This window comes from Chiloscyllium punctatum, chromosome 49 (assembly GCF_047496795.1).
Source record: "Chiloscyllium punctatum isolate Juve2018m chromosome 49, sChiPun1.3, whole genome shotgun sequence".
Classification (NCBI taxonomy): Eukaryota; Metazoa; Chordata; class Chondrichthyes; order Orectolobiformes; family Hemiscylliidae; genus Chiloscyllium; species Chiloscyllium punctatum.
Window position 1 is genome coordinate 61,714,116 of NC_092787.1, and position 17,608 is coordinate 61,731,723.

The 17,608-nt window shown below is 39.3% G+C and overlaps 1 protein-coding gene across 12 annotated transcripts in view; it reads right to left on the reverse strand.

Annotated features, from left to right (window-relative positions):
* LOC140469287 (uncharacterized) overlaps positions 1–17,608 on the reverse strand; it is a 97,173-nt gene that overhangs the window by 49,938 nt on the left and 29,627 nt on the right. For all 12 annotated transcript variants that reach the window (XM_072565636.1, XM_072565637.1, XM_072565640.1 and 9 more), the window contains exons 4-8: positions 16,013–16,096; positions 12,808–12,894; positions 12,614–12,697; positions 3,538–3,594; positions 1,164–1,256 (exon numbers count right to left, since the gene is read on the reverse strand). In XM_072565636.1, coding sequence (XP_072421737.1) covers positions 1,164–1,256; positions 3,538–3,594; positions 12,614–12,697; positions 12,808–12,894; positions 16,013–16,096 — 405 coding nt within the window. The remainder of the gene's footprint in view (positions 1–1,163; positions 1,257–3,537; positions 3,595–12,613; positions 12,698–12,807; positions 12,895–16,012; positions 16,097–17,608) is intronic.

Genomic DNA, 17,608 nt, shown 5'->3' on the forward strand with positions numbered 1-17,608 from the left:
AATAATTTGAAATAGTAACTGGCGTAATTGTATAAATGTTGATAAAGCTTTGTAAATTACTGCTCTTAAATGAAAATTTAAAATATATTTTTCAATACAATATCCACATTATAAAAACGAATAAATCACTTTTTGGAGTGATGACAACATCCTGCATTCTCACATAACTATTTGATACAGATAAAATTAGAAATGTAAGACTTGAAATTAAAAATAGACCCTGTGCCAGGAGATATTTGGCAGGCTGATTAAACTTGGGTTTAAGAATAGTCTTGGAGAAGATGGAGATCGAATTTCAAAGCTTGAGGACTAGACAATTAAATGTTTACTTCCTATGGTGAGGCAAAAGGGGGATTGGGGGCAATAACATCCCAGAGCCAGAGCATGCAGAACTGGGGACTTGGGGAGGTAGGTCAGCATGGATTGAAAGCTTTAATGAACAAGGCTGGGTGTGGGACAACCAACAGCAACAATTGAATGAGCTGAAGTTTATGGAAGTTGGGAGATTAGCTCAAACAGAACAAAGTTTCTTTTAAAATGATAATTGTATGGATGAGAATTTCAGCAAGCTAAGGCAGAGATGGAGGAGAACTTGATTCCAGATAAAGGTGGGCAGTTTGTGAATGAAAGTTCAGCTCAAGGTCAGTTAACATCCTGACACTACAAATGGTTTGGTTCACTCTGAAGGCAGGGAGAAGGCTGATGGAATTGGTGAAGCCGTTAACCTTTTCGACATTTCAAATGTTTAGCTGGAGAAAAATGAAGGCAAGGTGAATACGACAAAAATGACCATATATTTGGCTTTCATGAGGGGGGAGCTTGCAGATGAGGAAGTCAGTTGGTTGGTGGGGTGAGAGATACTACTACCAAATTCATGCTTCTTTCTAGAGATAAGAGTGCAGGGGTTGGAAAAGAAACTACTGCCTGCTACAGTTTAATTGGAAAGACTGAAATGAAAGTATATATACTGAGCTAAGCTGTACAATGGAGGCACGGTGTTGAAGGATGATGTGATCAATTGTATCAAGAGCAAATCTTTCAGAAACTGTTGCCTTTCTAAACGGATACAAAGATAGTATACATTTGACGTAGATTATGGAAAAAAAATCCTAAGTATCCAAGCTAAGGTTTACTGAAATGCAGTTTCAGTTTATGAGGCTTACTGGCAGGATTAGCTTTTTCCATCTTCATCATAATTGGTTTGAATCCGGACTCTGGATTAATTTCCCTTTGAGGACATAATCTTTTAAATCTATCTAAAACATGGAAAAAAGATTTAAAGAGGTGTTTTAAAAAAAAACAAACTGATAAGTATTAGTACCAGCAAATGTTTCTGCACAAGCAGAAATTACTAGACAAAGAAATTCAACATTTCCTCTTTGTGTATGCTAGAGGAGATTAACATTTGGAAAAATAGAACTAACAACTTGCCAAAGAGTTTCTGTGAAATCAAAGCTTTTATACTGGAAGCAGAAGAAAACAGCATTCCTGTTAATAAGTAAATAAGTGAAGTTAATTGGCAAAGGTTGCATGATTTTATTTACATTTCAACTTCATTTTAATTATACTGAAGGGCAATTAAATGAATGAGTGAGTCACAATTTATCATGAGTTGATGCTTCAGATTATGACATGATCCTTGTTACTATTTCGTTAACACATAGAACATAGAACATTACAGCGCAGTACAGGCCCTTCAGCCCTCGATGTTGCACCGACCTGTCATACCAATCTGAAGCCCATCTCACCTACACTATTCCATGTACATCCATATGCTTGTCCAATGATGACTTAAATGTACTTAAAGTTGGTGAATCTACTACCGTTACAGACAAAGCATTCCATACCCTTATTACCCGGAGTAAAGAAACTACGTCTGACATCTGTCCTATACCTATCACCCCTCAATTTAAAGCTATGCCCCTTCGTGCTCGCCATCACCATTCTTAAAAAAAAAAGGCTCTCCCTGTCCACCCGATCTAACCCTCTGATTGTCTTATATGTCTCTAAGTCACCTCTCAACCTTCTTCTCTCTAACGAAAACAGCCTCAGGTCCCTCAGCCTTTCCTCATAAGACCTCTCCTCCATACCAGGCAACATCCTAGTAAATCTCCTCTGCATTCTTTCCAAAGATTCCACATCCTTCTTAAATTGCGGTGACCAGAACTGTACACAATACTCCAAGTGAGGCCGCACTAGAGTTTTGTACAGCTGTAGCATAACCTCATGGTTCCGGACCTCGATCCCTCTATTAATAAAAGCTGATTCTGAAAGATACCAAGGGCTGCATTTTACCAGACACCAGCTATGTGTCAATTTCATGGATTTCATGAAGGTTTTCTCTCTGCAGGGCCTAGGTAGCTCTCTTAAGCACTTGTGCCATCAAAGACTCACCCCACCAACTATCTCATCGAATGCTAGACCAATTTTCCCACACAATGCAGGTGAAAGTGCTCACTATAGCTGGGATATTCTGAGATCCCTGCCACTGGCACCATCTTCGAACCCTAGTAGTATACCCAGTCAAGTGCTGACAGTTCAGGGTTGCTCCTCACTGTCAACATACTGGCACAGTTGCCACAAACAAATGCTTCTCACAATGCTTCTCTTACAAAAGAGAGTCATAGTTTGCACTTACAACTGCACATTCCTCTCCCAGTCACTATTTAAAGAACAGGCCACAAATCTCAGCTGTCCTTAGCTCACCCTCAGTCTCTCTTACAACCCTCTACAGCATTGCTACTCTTTCTCCAACGCACATTACAGCCAAGCATCTTATCATTGCTCAATGATAGTGCCTAAACACTGTTTTTCACTATTCACTTTGCTAATGAAATGCCTGAATTTCAGACTCACCATCTCATACACTCTGGTTGATCGTAGCCATTTAAGAAGGAATCTTTCCACCACTCTCTCAAGGAGTAAATAGGGATAGGAAACTAATGCCGGCCTAGCCAGCAATGTCCACAACCATAAGTGAAAAAAATAAATAAAATTATTTTGGTAATTAAGTAAATAGATCTGTTTTGCATTGCACACTGAAATCTATAGTTCTTCCTTTGTTCTGAACTGTTAAACACAAAGGGAAGGAATTTGCACAATTTAAGGTTAAGATGCTACTAAGAATATTTTTAATGTCTTTATTATGCCTGAACAATCTTCCACATAATAGCCTGCAGAAGTGAGATGTTTCATATTCATAAGCCTCTCTTGATGGTGCCGAACATTTTTCACTATTCACTTTGCTAATGAAATGCCTGACAATTTCAGACACATCTTCAATTCTCTCAATGAGGCACCTGTGAAATCTGTGATTTGATGTAAAATTGTATGAGAAATGTACTTAGTTATTATTAATTATTTGCAACAGCAACTATTTGAAAATGTTTCATTTTAGTGATTTCAGTCTTTAAGTGATTGGGCCTTTCCTATCACATTCTTATCAGTAAGGGTTACAGTGAAATGTGTAGTCTTACAATGGTAGTTAGAGCAATACTGTATCATTATACTAAGACTCTAAATCTCCAGGAATCTTACCTCCGATACTTTTACTAGCAGCATCAGGTCTAGAGCTGAAAGCAGTGACAAGTTCTCCTGCAGATAAAAAACACTTTCATCATTTTAGTTCCATTGATCAACAGTCTGTGTTACATTTATGTGCAATATTTCATCAACTTCAACATTCAGGCAGTTCCGACAAATGAATGCTACCAATGCTAACAACAATACAAAGTACAAAGTACAATCAGAATTAGACAGCCTTTCAGTCAAGAGGAAGATTTCTGCTATTATGTTTTTTTATGGTAAAACTACAAACAATTCTTTAATTAAACTTCAGAAATGTTGTCCCTTTAAATAACTGAAAATATATTTAGCACTTCTGGGTAACTATGAATCAATTTGAATCAATTCTAATTCTGGGAAACTGATGAACATTTCAGCTCTCAGAACTCAACTTATTGGCTGTACATCAATGAACAATGGAAATCATGAAATTTCTTGTTCTTCTAAAGAGGTTTTCTTTAAATAGTTTTCCCTTTTTGTGATAAATGTTATTGAGAGGTTGATGCAATGTGAAGTGACAGAAGGGTGCTGTAGCACAGAAAAGAATTTGCCCTTTATGTCTTGCTTTTCACAACCACCGGATGTCTTGAAGCACTTCAGAGAATAAGTTGTAGCTACTATTGCAATGTGGCAACTATTTAAGCACAGTAAGCTGTCCCAATTATGATAATGACCAGATATTCTGATTTTCTAGTGTTGATTGAGGGATAACTATTGGCTAGGATATCAGGATAACCCACCGCATCTCATGATTTCAGTTTAACATCTCATCCAAAAATGGTTCTGACAGTACGGTACTCCTTCAGTACTGCACTAACATATGACCAATAATGTCAAACGTTCTCTCTAGAGAAGATGAAAATTTCACCCATTTGATATGGTGTGGATTATGGTATTGGTGGATGAATCAATTTAAGGGGAGGTGGTGACGTAGTGGTGATATCGCTAGACTAGTAATCCAAAGCTCTGGATAAGTATTCGGAGGACATGGGTTCAAAACTATTGTGGCAGCTGGTGAAAATGGAGTTCCATTAGAAACAAGCCTGTTGAGTGGAAACCATGTAACCACTGTTGATTGTTGTAAAAACCCGTCTCGTTCACTAATGATTTTTAAGGAAAGAAATCTGCAATCCTAAATTGGTCTGGTCTACATGTGAATCCCTATGCTCAGCAATATGGCTGACTCTCAGGATGGACAATAAATACTGGCCTGGTGATGCCTACGTCCCATGTAGGAATAAAATCAAATTGCTATAGATTCAATGAAATTCCAAGAATAGTGTTTTAGAGTTAATAAAGGCAATTATGAGGGGATGAAAGCATTTAATTGTACAAAGACGGTGGCAGTCACAGGCTTGGACAGAATATAAATAACAGCAAAGGATCACAAATATAATTGAATACAAAAGCAAAGAGGTTATGTTTCAATTGTACAAGGTATTGATGCAACCACAGATGGAGAATTGTATATAGTATAGGTCTCTTTATTTATACAAAGATGTAAATGCATTAGGACACTTCAGTGAAGGTTTACTAGACTAATGCCTAGAATGAGTGCATTGTCTTGAGAGGAAAGGTTGAACAGGTGAGAATTGTACCCATTGGGAGTTTAGAAGAATAAGTGGTGACTTGATCAGAAAGGTCTCCACAGGATAGTTGTGGAAAGACTGTTTCGTCTTGTGAAAAAAAATCTAGAACTGGGGACCACTGTTTAAAAATAACAGGTCGCCCATTTAAGATATAGTCTTTGGAACTCTTCCTCAGTAGAAACAGACTCTTTGAATATTTTTAATGGAGTGGTAAAGAATTTGTGATAAAACAAGGCGGTGAAAGGTTAACAGAGAAAGCAGGAACATGGAGTTATCAGATCAGTCATCATCTTATTCTTCATCAGAGCAGACTCAAAAGGGCCAAGTTGCCTACTCCTGCTCTTAATTCGTTCATTTATTTATATGTGTTACAGCAACCCTGAAACAAGTCCACACCGACCCTCCAAACAGTAACCCACCCAGACCCATTTCCTTACGTTTTGTCCTGACTAATGCACCTAACCTACACATCCCTGAACACTACGGGCAATTTAGCACGGCCAATTCACCTAACCTGCACATCTTTGGACTGTGGGAGGAAACCGGAGCACCAGGATGAAACCCACGCAGACACGGGGAGAATGTGCAAACTCCACACAGAGAGTTGCCAGAGGCTGGAGTCAAACCCAGGTGCCTGGCGCTGTGAGGCAGCAGTGCTCACCACTGAGCTACCATGCCGCCCCTGAAACCAAGAGCAACCCCGAAACCCAATTTAATTTTTGCAGTTATAGAACTGGAATTCACTTGCTATCCTTCAATAGTACACACTGGTATATATTATTTCTTGAAATTTGATTTTAATTTATTGATCTATAATAGTACAATGTCCAAATCTACTATTAGACAGGATTTGAGGTGGTAATTGTATGACTTTGATGCAAAATGTCAATCAAGTTAGATAAGCCAAAACATCTGTACTGGCCATGCAGTCATGTTTCACAGACTATATTCAAAAAACATGCCAAAGAAGAAAGCTCTTCCTTCTAAATGTTCTTTGCGCTCGCTCCACCCCGCATCACACTCCTCAGACTTGCTCTGCACCAATTTCACCTCCAAATTCAACTGCATGAAAGCTTCTAGATTGCACACAAACCAGCATTTCAAGTGTTTCCTCAAGCAGTGAGAATCCATTCTCTCACTCAGTTCTTAAAGTTTTTTGACAGCTACTTCTCTATCCAACTCTAGATAATACAAAAAAGTTATGGTGAGCTTTCAGCTTAAATCAGTGACAAATAAAGGTTAATAAACCTCAATAGTGTTTGCCATCGAAACTCAAGATGTGATCAGGCAATACACATTCCAAGGAAAGTACTGCATATGAATTTGAAATGATGGTGTTCTCCAACATTGTCCTTCTTTGTGACAGAAACTTAAGGGGTGGGCAATGCTGGTTTTTTATATAAAGAAAACCCTTGGAACTGATATGGTGCATCACTTAGATAATGTCATACGATCTGCTCAGTGTCCTACCATGGAACTCAGTGCTGATCAACCAAGTTGACCAGATGGTGGTGTTGGCGGGTGGCATTTTGTTAAACAAACCAGTATATTGCTGCATTATTTCATGTAACATTCAAGATGAGAACCTGGGAACTTCTGAAGTAAAAAAATGTCCTTTTGAAATTACAGCCATTGATATTCACAGTTGAGTTTTGCTTGGTTGAACTAACCACAAGGCTCAGTTTATGCTTTAATTGTTGTAGATACTCATGGATTAAATATTTTTCAATAATTTTGAAATCATTATAGAGTCATAGAGATGTTCAGCATGGAAACAGATCCTTCAGTCCAACCGGTTCATGCCGACCTGATATCCCAACCCGATCTAGTCCCACCTGCCAGCACCTGGCCCATATCCCTCCAAACCCTTCTTATTCATATATCCATCCAAATGCCTCTTCAATGTTGCAATTGTACCAGCCTCCACCACATCCTCTGGCAGCTCATTCCACACATGTACCATCCTCTGCGTGAAAAGGTTGCCCCTTAGGTCTCTTCTTTATCTTTCCCCTCTCACCTTAAACCTATGCCCTCTAATTCTGGACTTCCCAACCCCAGGGAAAAGACTTGGCCTATTTATCCTATCCATGCCCCTCAATTTTGTAAACCTCTAAAATCACCCCTCAGCCTCCGACGCTCCAGGGAAAACAGCCCCAGCCTGTTCAGCTTCTCCCTGTAGCTCAAATCGTCCAACACTGGCAACATCCTTGTAAGTCTTTTCTGAACCCTTTCAAGTTTCACAACACCTTTCCAATAGGAAGGAGACCAGAATTGCACGCAATATTCCAACAGTGGCCTAACCAATGTCTTGTACAGCCAGAACATGACTTCCCAACTCCTGTACTCAATACTCTGACCAATAAAGGAAAGCATACCAAACACCTTCACTTTCCTATCTACCTGCGACTCCACGTTCAAGGAGCTATGAACCTGTACTCCAAGGTCTCTTTGTTCAACAATACTCCCTAGGACCTTACCATTAAGTGTATAAGTCCTGCTAAGATTTGCTTTCCCAAAATGCAGCACCTCACATTGATCTGAATTAAACTCCATCTGCCACTTCTCAGCCCATTGGCCCATCTGGTCCAGATCCTGTTGTAATCTGAGGTAACCCTCTTCGTTGTCCACTACACCTCAAATTTGGTGTCATCTGCAAACATACTAACTGTACCTCTTATGGTCGCATCCAAATCATTTATGTAAATGACAAAAAGTAGAGCACCCAGCACCGATCCTTGTGGCACTCCACTGGTCATAGGCCTCCAGTCTGAAAAACCACCCTCCACCACCACCCTCTGTCTTCTACCTTTGAGCCAGTTCTGTATCTAAATGGCTAGTTCTCCCTGTATTCCATGAGATCTAACCTTGCTAATCAGTCTTCCATGGGGAACCTTGTTGAATGCCTTACTGAAGTCCATATAGATCACATCTACTGCTCTGCCCTCAATCTTCTTTGTTACTTCTTCAAAAAACTCAATCAAGATTGAGAGACATGATTTCCCATGCACAAAGCCATGTTGACTATCCCGAATCAGTCCTTGCCTTTCCAAATACATGTAGAGCCTGTCCCTCAGGATTCCCTCCAACAACTTTCCCACCATTGAGGTCAGGCTCACCAATCTATAGTTCCCTGGCTTGTCTTTACCGCCATTCTTAAACAGTGGCACCATGTTTGCCAACCTCCAGTCTTCCGGCATCTCATCTATGGCTATCGATGATACAAATATCTCAGCAACAGGCCCAGCAATCACTCCTCTAGCTTCCCACAGAGTTCTCGGGTACACCTGATCAGGTCCTGGGGATTTATCCACCTTTACCCGTTTCAAGACATCCAGCACTTCCTCCTCCGTAATCTGGACATTCTGCAAGATGTCACCATGTATTTCCCTACAGTCTATATCTTCCATATCCTTTTCCACAGTAAATGCTGATGCAAAATATTCATTTAGTATCTCCCCCATTTTCTGTGGCTCCACCCAAAGGCCGCCTTGCTGATCTTTGAGGGGCCCTATTCTCTCCCTAGTTAGCCTTTTGTCCTTAATAGATTTGTAAAAACCCTTTGGATTCTCCTTAATTCTATTTGCCAAAGCTATCTCATGTCCCATTTTTGCCCTCCTGATTTCCCTCTTAAGTATACTCCTACTTTCTTTATACTCTTCTAAGGATTCACTCGATCTATCCTGTCTATACCAGACATATGCTTCCTTCTTTTTCTTAACCAAACCCTCAATTTCTTTAGTCATCCAGCATTCCCTATAGTTACCAGTCTTCCCTTTCACTCTGACAGGAATATACTTTCTCTGGATTCTTGTTATCTCATTTCTGAAGGCTTCCCATTTTCCAGCCGTCCCTTTACCTGCGAACATCTACCTCCAATCAGCTTTTGAAAGTTCTTGCCTAATACCAGAAAAATTGGCCTTTCTCCAATTTAGAACTTCAACTTTTAGATCTGGTCTATTCTTTTCCATCACGATTTTAAAACAAATAGAATTATGGTCACTGTCCCCAAAGTGCAATTTCCCTCTGACTACTGTGGGGTCTATAATACAATCCCAATAAGGTGATCATCCCTTTCTTATTTCTCAGTTCCACCCAAATAACTCCCCTGGATGTATTTCTGGGAATATCCTCCCCCAGCGATACACGAATTCAAACAGCAAAGGTGGTAACTGTGCAGGTTCTCTCTCTCCTGCACTGTTCTCACCATGATAAGTGAGGAATTAAATAACAATCTGTTTAAACATCATTAGTTGCAAAATGCTTTCTGTAAGGAAGAATAGCCAATGGCCCAGGTCAAAAATAAAATCAAAAACATGATGTTTTTATGGTTGTTTTTGGGACTCAAGCTAGTGTAAACTCAAACTAATAAATAAGAAAATGCTTTGAAGTATAGAGTTTTTATACAAGGACAGAGTTATGTTTTAAAATAGTTTAGTTTTACAACTTAGAGTATGTTAATTTTGTAGGTGATTTTAAGCTTTATGCATTTTGCTGTATTGTGTAATGGTATTCTGTCACTTAAGTATGGTAATACAATATGATTCTTGCTCATTTTTGAAGTACAAAAGAAGTCTGTATGGCCTTTGTAAATCACCCGAGTTAACTATTTCAGGTTTCAACAGTTATTGTGGAGTCACCAAAGGTTCTTTTAACTAAAAAATACTGATAGGCTTTAGAATATTCTCTGAAAGATTACTCTGTTAATGCCACCCAGCTCGGTAGCTTACCAACTTCAAAGATCTCCAAGAAGAAGCTGTACAACAGATATGCGATTGACATTTCAAGGAACAAATCAGGAGTGGTGGTAAGTGATATCGGGTAGATTAGATTACTTACAGTGTGGAAACAGGCTCTTTGGCCCAACAAGTCCACACAGACCCTCCAAAGAGCAACCCATCCAGACCCATTCCCTACATTTACCCCTTCACATAACACTGCGGGCAATTTAGCATGGACAATTCACCTAACCTCCACATTCTTGTGGCGGTGGGAGGAAACCGGAGCACCCAGAGAAAACCCACGCAGATACAGGAAGAATGTGCATACTCCACACAGACAGTTGCCTGAGGCGGGAATTGAACCCGGGTCTCTGGCACTGTGAGGCAGCAGTGCTAACCACTGTGCCACCCAATGATGATCACCACTTTTGCAGAAACAAATCAAGAATCTGTCAGAGGCTGTTTAGATTGAACATGTGCTGTCCAAATGACAAGCCCATTAAAAGTTCAGGATACCTTTGGTCATGTAATGGCCGCCAATGGTGACTCTTAGTGGTTTGGTGCAGTCAAAAAAACTGAAGACAAAAGGAAAACTTCCAGAAGATATCAAGAGGGGTGTGCTTAATCAGCCAGAAACTGCAAGCTAGCATTCCACTGAGATCTGACTAAATCCACTGGTTTCATTGTGTTTTCTTTTGTATGTTTTAACAAACAAACTGTATGAAACCTCTGAAAATAACTTTCTTGAAAAAGTCTCGTCAGGACTGGTAAACGTTTTGACTGGCTTTCTCAACTTGACTTTAATTCTAATTGACTTAAGTCTTGCAATTAAAGTTAAAGTGAGGGTTGCAATGTTGCTGCACAGTATTCTTAATTGTGTTATATCTATGCAAACTAAATGCAATAACTAAGATGCATCCTATAAGTGAGCACCAGTTTTCTTAATTGGGTTGTATTTGTGTGAACTGATTTCCTACCTCTGAAACATGCCTTTTCTTTTAAATCAACCTGTTCAGAAATGTTATAACACATATCTGGGTTGGGTGGGACTTGAACCCACACCTTCTGACCCAGAAGTAGGAACACTATCACTCACAAGAACCCACAAGTGCAGAGATAGGATATGAAACAGAAGTTCCCTATGGAAAAAAAGGAAATGGATGTAAACAGATCTTCTTCACTGAGAATATGAAGTATGACACTATATTATCTTTGATTAAAAAACAGGAATTCACTAAATTTGCATAAGTAAGCATTAATATGGTTGAAGTAGCCATTGTCCTCAGAATGGACTCAGGTTGTGGTGAAGCTTCTCTCATCCTATCCGCTCCTCAAATTTGACTTGTACAGTACTATTAAAACATTAACTTAAACTTCCAAGTATACTTATTTCTGGTATCTGAAGTGAAGTTTAATGAGAACTAGTATAAATCAACAATACGGAGATTCTTGAACATTGCAATCACATTAAGTGTTGAGTATTTCACCACCACAACCTGTAGATGATTACAAAAGTGGAGAGCTCAGGAGGTGATCTCCTCATCCCACAGTACCAGTCCTCTGCCCTGTTCTCATAACCTCAAACTTGGCACAGCTGGTCCAATATAACATCTGAAAACTGACCTTCCCCTTAGACCCCACCACCCTAAAATATATTTAGTGGAGGAATTCTTTATAGTGGAGGGCTATCTTTTATCTGAGAGTATCCAGCACTTATAGGGAATACATTTAACATACTGCTTGTCATCCCAGGCCTAGACAATATCCAGCTGCTATAACAGAGCACAGATTGCTTCACTATCCAGGGCTCTGTGAATGTCAACATTTAGAATTTTGAGCAAATACCCTCACACTTCACATCGTCAGACACAAAAGGCAATTGATAAAACAGCTTAAAGATGCATTAGCCAATGACACATTTGTGACATTGGAGCTGTGATTTTTCTTTAATTCACTCACTTGACTGTCCTCTTGGTATAACTTTGACCAAGGTATAACACCAGTAAGTGGAAATTTTCTTTTTGAACCCCCTCTAATTAACTTCAGTTATGTCAGGCTCTTCAATGACAAAATCTGCTTAAACGTTAAGGCAGCTACTCCGATCTGCTATGGCATTCAAGGCTTATACCGGTGTCTGGATTGAAGCAATGAGGAGGTCAAAATACAAGTGCTTTCTTGAGATGGTTCCTGTGTTAGAGGGTCTCTCTAAATTCAAGTTGCTGTAAATTCCTTAACTGTTCATATGGCTTTCAAATCATAGATTGTGATGCTTCCCATGTTACTGAGACAATGAAATCATTTTCTATTAAAGAGATTAATCAAATAATAAAAGGCAAAGAAAAGACTTTAATCACGAACATCTTCCAGTTCTGACAAGGCGCCATGGACCTGAAAGATTCTCATTTTTCATCACTGCAGCCTAATTCACTGAGCAGTCATCAGCATTTTCCAATCGTATTTCCAGTTTTTGCAGTGGAAGGAAGCCAATCAGGCCAGAGTGATAGATTATACAAATTTACCAGAGATCATTTTCAGTCCCTTTACACATGTCGTCACAATTCCTTCAATTTTTTTGTTCTGTAGAAACCTCACTCTCTTCCTCCCCTTCCACAGTCACAGGAGTACCAGAACGAATAATTTATTCCAGTCACAGGCACTTTTGGTGTTAAGAGGCCCGCACCTTTAATTGGAAGCATACTTTCAATGTAAGTACATTACATCAGGATGTATCTGACTGCTCACCTTTTGTTTCATGATCTCTTCTATGCTTCCAGAAACTAGACATGTACTTGTACCTTTTACCACAAATGTTACAAACCATGTCATCTAGAAAGGAAACAGGTTTCTGAATTATTGAAGTAATCTAACAAAATGGGAAACATTTTAACATGTAATAAGGGTAGACAGTAATTCACAATCAAAAGCTTGTTTTTAACCTGAATGATGGTTTTGAATTTGACTGTCCACTATTGGGGAATCCTGTAAAGCAGTGAATTGGTAAACAGTAGGCAATTCAGAACTACCTGCAAAAGAAAATGAATAAAAAAAACAAAATTGCAATTCGTTTTACAGCACCAAACACATCATAAAAAAAATGTTATTTCTAATCTGTAATACATTACCTGCCTTTTATATTTTGTAAACCAGCACTGTGCACATTTCTTGGTCAACGAAATTGATTGCAACAAGGAGGATAGCCTAAGGTCATTACTATAGCAAGCTCCAGGAACTGTACCAACTGTCCTTTGGGCAGTGAGTTTCCACAATGCATCAGACTCCAGATTAGGCTTAAAATCACTGAGCATGCTCCATGCAGGAGGAAGGGCATTCATTCTGCCATTACTACAGATCTTTCCAGTTTGGTAAGTAATGATCAAGGGTACTTCATGAGGACCATTTTGTTGCCCTTATTTGAGGAATGGTATTAGAACTGGTATTTTAAATGATAGAATGGAGTATCATTATTCTTATTTTGAGCAAAACTGAATAAACCACTTCATGGGCAAATATTACACTGTCCTTCAGATTTATTCTGGAACAATTAGATGTCTTCTTAATGATTTTTAGTTCCTGACATTTTATTACTGTTCCTTTTCAGATTAGATTAGATTACTTACAGTGTGGAAACAGGCCCTTTGGCCCAACAAGTCCACACCGCCCCGCCGAAGCGCAACCCACCCATACCCCTACATTTACCCCTTACCTAACACTACGGGCAATTTAGCATGGCCAATTCACCTGACCTGCACATCTTTGGACTATAGGAGGAAACCACCCGGAGGAAACCCATGCAGACACGGGGAGAATGTGCAAACTCCACACAGTCAGTCGCCTGAGGTGGGAATTGAACCCAGGTCTCTGGCGCTGAGAGGCAGCAGTGCTGACCACTGTGCCGCCCAAGCTGATAATTGTAATCCCAAAGCAGTCTTTCACAGTATTACTCAAGGTCTTCACTCAAGCACAAGCTAGGCGAATCTTCTAGGCTCATTTTAAGTCCTCATGATTTGGTCTTTTCAGTTCCTGAATGAACTTCCACCCACATTTTGGTGTGCTGAACCATAAACACATTCATCCTTCTGCCACACACAGGCACTTTCAGATGCTAGCAGACTACCTGCATCTGAGAGTTTTCGCAGAATATCTTAGAAATCCTCTCTCTCAAAGTCCATTTCCTGGCAAGCTGAATCATATTGGACTTGCATACAGGTAGGCAGGCTGAGTAATTACACTTGAGACCACCAAATCTCTTTAATCTTAGAAATAAATGAACAGTTTAAGAATGGTTTGGATGAGAATATAGAAGGCATGATGAGTACATTTGCAGATAACACCAAAATTGATGGCATAGTAGACAGGCAGATGCTGGAGATCAGAGTAGAGAAGTGTGGCGCTAGAAAAAATCGGTCAAGCAGAAGGGCTTATGCCCGAAACATCTGCTCCTCAGATGCTGCCTTGCTCGCTGTGCTTTTCCAGCACCACATTTTTTGGCATAGTAGACAGCAAAGAAGGTTTTCTAAGATTTCAAAGGGGTCTTGATCAAATGGGTTAATGGTCTGAAAAATGGCAGATGGAGTTCAATGTGAATAAATGCGAGGCATTGCATTTTGGTACGACCAGAGGTAGGACTTACATAATTAATGGTAGGACCTTGGGTACTGTTGTAGAGCAGAGGGATTTAGGGGTTCAGGTACATAATTCTTTGAAGTCACAGGTAGACAGGGTGGCTAAAAAGACATGTAACATTCTTGCTTTCCTTGCTCAGTTCTTTGAGTATAGAGGAGTTGGAAATTCTTGTTGAGGTTGTACAGGACATTGGAGTATTGTGTCCAGTTGTGGTTGCCCAGTTATAGGGAGGGTATTATTAAGCTGGACAGGGTTCAGAAGAGATTTACCAGGATATTGCCAAGTTTGGACAATTTGATTTATAAAGAAAGACTGTTTAGGCTGGAACATTTTTCACTGGAGTGTAGGAGGTAGAGAGGTGACCTTTTGAAGCTTATGAAATCTTGAATGGTATAGATAGGCCTTAATGGTAGTTGTCGTTTCCCTAGGATAAGAGAACTTCAAAACTAAAAAGGGCACAGTTTTAAGGTGAGAGGAGAGACATTAAAAGACAAGTGGGGTAACTTTTTTTTAACACAGTGGGTGGTTTACGTGTGGAATGAACTTCCTAAGGAAGTGGTGAATGTGGACACAATTACAACATTTTAAAGACATTTATGGGCGTAGGTTTAGGGTGAGAGGGGAATGATATAAAAGACCTCCGGGGCAACCTTTTCATGCAGAGGGTGGTACGTGTATGGAATGAGCTGCCAGAGGAAGTGAAGGCTGGTACAATTGCAACATTTAAAAGGCATTTGGATGGGTATATGAATAGGAAGGATTTGGAGGGAAATGGGCCGGGTGCTGACAGATGGGATTCAATTAGGTTGGGATACCTGTCAGCATGGACGAGTTGGACCAAAGGGTCTGTTTCCATGCTGTACATCTCTATGACTCTATGACATTTGGATAAGTACATGAATAGGAAAGGTTGAGGGATATGGACCAGGAGCAGGCAGTTGGGACTAGTTTAGTTTGAGATTATGTTCGGCATGGACTGGTTGGACCAAAAGAGTCTATTTCTGTGCTGCATGACGCTATAAACGTTAACATCCTGATATTTTCAACACTCTTCTGGGACTGTGGAGGTTCTTAGTCTAACCACTGCTAGCAACTAAGCTACTGTCATTATTTCCAAGTGTGAACACTTTACAGCTTCTTCTCTGTAAAACAATCGGGACCTCCTTTCATCTCTAATAATCAAATCACCCAGACATGCTGCCAGGCAGACTTCAGAAGAGGTCACATGACCCATTCCTTCAATTTACCCTAAATTTAAAGACACAGTCACAAGAATAATATACACATTATAATTGTAACAAATGCACACTTACAATGCAAGTTTATTTGATGCAAAACACAAAGATTTTTGTATTGCAAATTCATCAAAGTAACACTAAACCTTCAATGTCAAGTAGACTTAGGGCCTGGCTTAATGTTATACTCTAAATTAGAAATGCAGGTACAGATCTGTTCCAAAGATAGCATAAGAAAATGTTTGCCAATATTAATTCATAGTTTATCAGCTTCTTATTGTACCTGACCACAGGACTGGTCCAGATTCTTTAATCTTTTGGTTAACTGCAGTACATTCCCAATCCTGATTGTCTCCATTCACATTTTCTGCAATAGAAAACGAAGTTTCAGATATATTTCAAGTTAAGTAGTTATAATTCCTGAAGTAAAATGTACCTTAAACCCAGAGCAATCAGCACCTTCTGAATCTCTGCAGCTCTTAGAGTTCTTCAAAGATTTGGCAAATCTTTGTCATGAAGGTGATTTCAGAACTTTTAATTTGGGGTTGTGTTTATTTTCCTTTGAGAACAGAAATGGCAATGAAAACAAACGGTGATTCATTAATCAAATAGAGGCTTTCTGAAGCCATGTTTTTATCAGACCAAAACTTTGACACAGAGGGAGCAGGTGAGAGAAAACAGCCAAAAAGTTGTTGGGTTTTTGTTTGACCTGCAAGCTACAATGGGAAAACTTAGCAACATTAAACTGCTGAAATTTTTATTTTTATTAAGAAAAAATCTTCTGTGCTCCAGAATAACTTATTTGTGCCAAATCTAAATAACTTGTTCATTCAGTGTGAAGTGCTCTTGACAGTAGATTATAAATATTTCAGAGATAAATGCGATAATAACATCATTCCACAATTAATGGCATCACCTTGGCCTGCAAGTTCCTTTTCCCTTTGAAAGGTACGTTTTAATTTGTACTGGAATAAATCATACTAATAAGACAGACTACATTAAACTTGCATTAGTTTCAACCAACTCTTTCCCTTTAATGAAGCATAAACTCATCTTCAATTTAGGAAGCCCCTCAGTTCTTTTAAATAATATACTTGACACATGCACCTTATTTTAAAAGAATTACCTGCTAACAACTGATTCAACTATCTAGGATTATTTACTAAAACATCATGTCTGATATTGGACTGAAATATGACACCGATCTTACTTCAGTGGGAAGATAATGATACCATGGTATCTTACAGTATGTATTGAGCATTTTGATGCCAAAAATCAAAACCAATTTCAAAATAATATGGAAATTGATGTGCTACTGTTCAAACCAGTCATTTATTAATTCACAAGTTCTTAAATTTACACATTTTCATTGAAAAATATTATTTATCTAGTTGCATTCCTCAGCCTTTTATTTGCTGTTCTCACATCCAAAGTACATTTTCTCCATATTGTACAGAGCAAGTGCATATTCTCAGCCCTCACATAGCTTTAACTGTCCTTCTCCCACCCCCCCACGCCATTTTTCACAGCAGGATGGAGTTAGATATTTCCTGGATATTTTTCAATCGCTACAATAAAGATGGCTAGAAATAATCCAGAGTGCCGAGACAGATTCTACTACTGTTAAGATGATCAGATTTTGCATCTTGGGATTCTGCTTTCAGTTAACATTTAGACTGGATTCTGCAGACTCAGGGACCTGAATCTTCTATGCAGCTGCAATGCTGGGCACATACAAACAGGGTTGTGTGCAGCACCTGACACCATTCCACATTTCTCCCATGATCTTCCAACCTCATTTGTCAAAGAAACATGCAGCAGCCTTGGAGAACATTACTGAAGCAGAGTGGGAGTTGGACAAGAGGGAACACACCTCTGT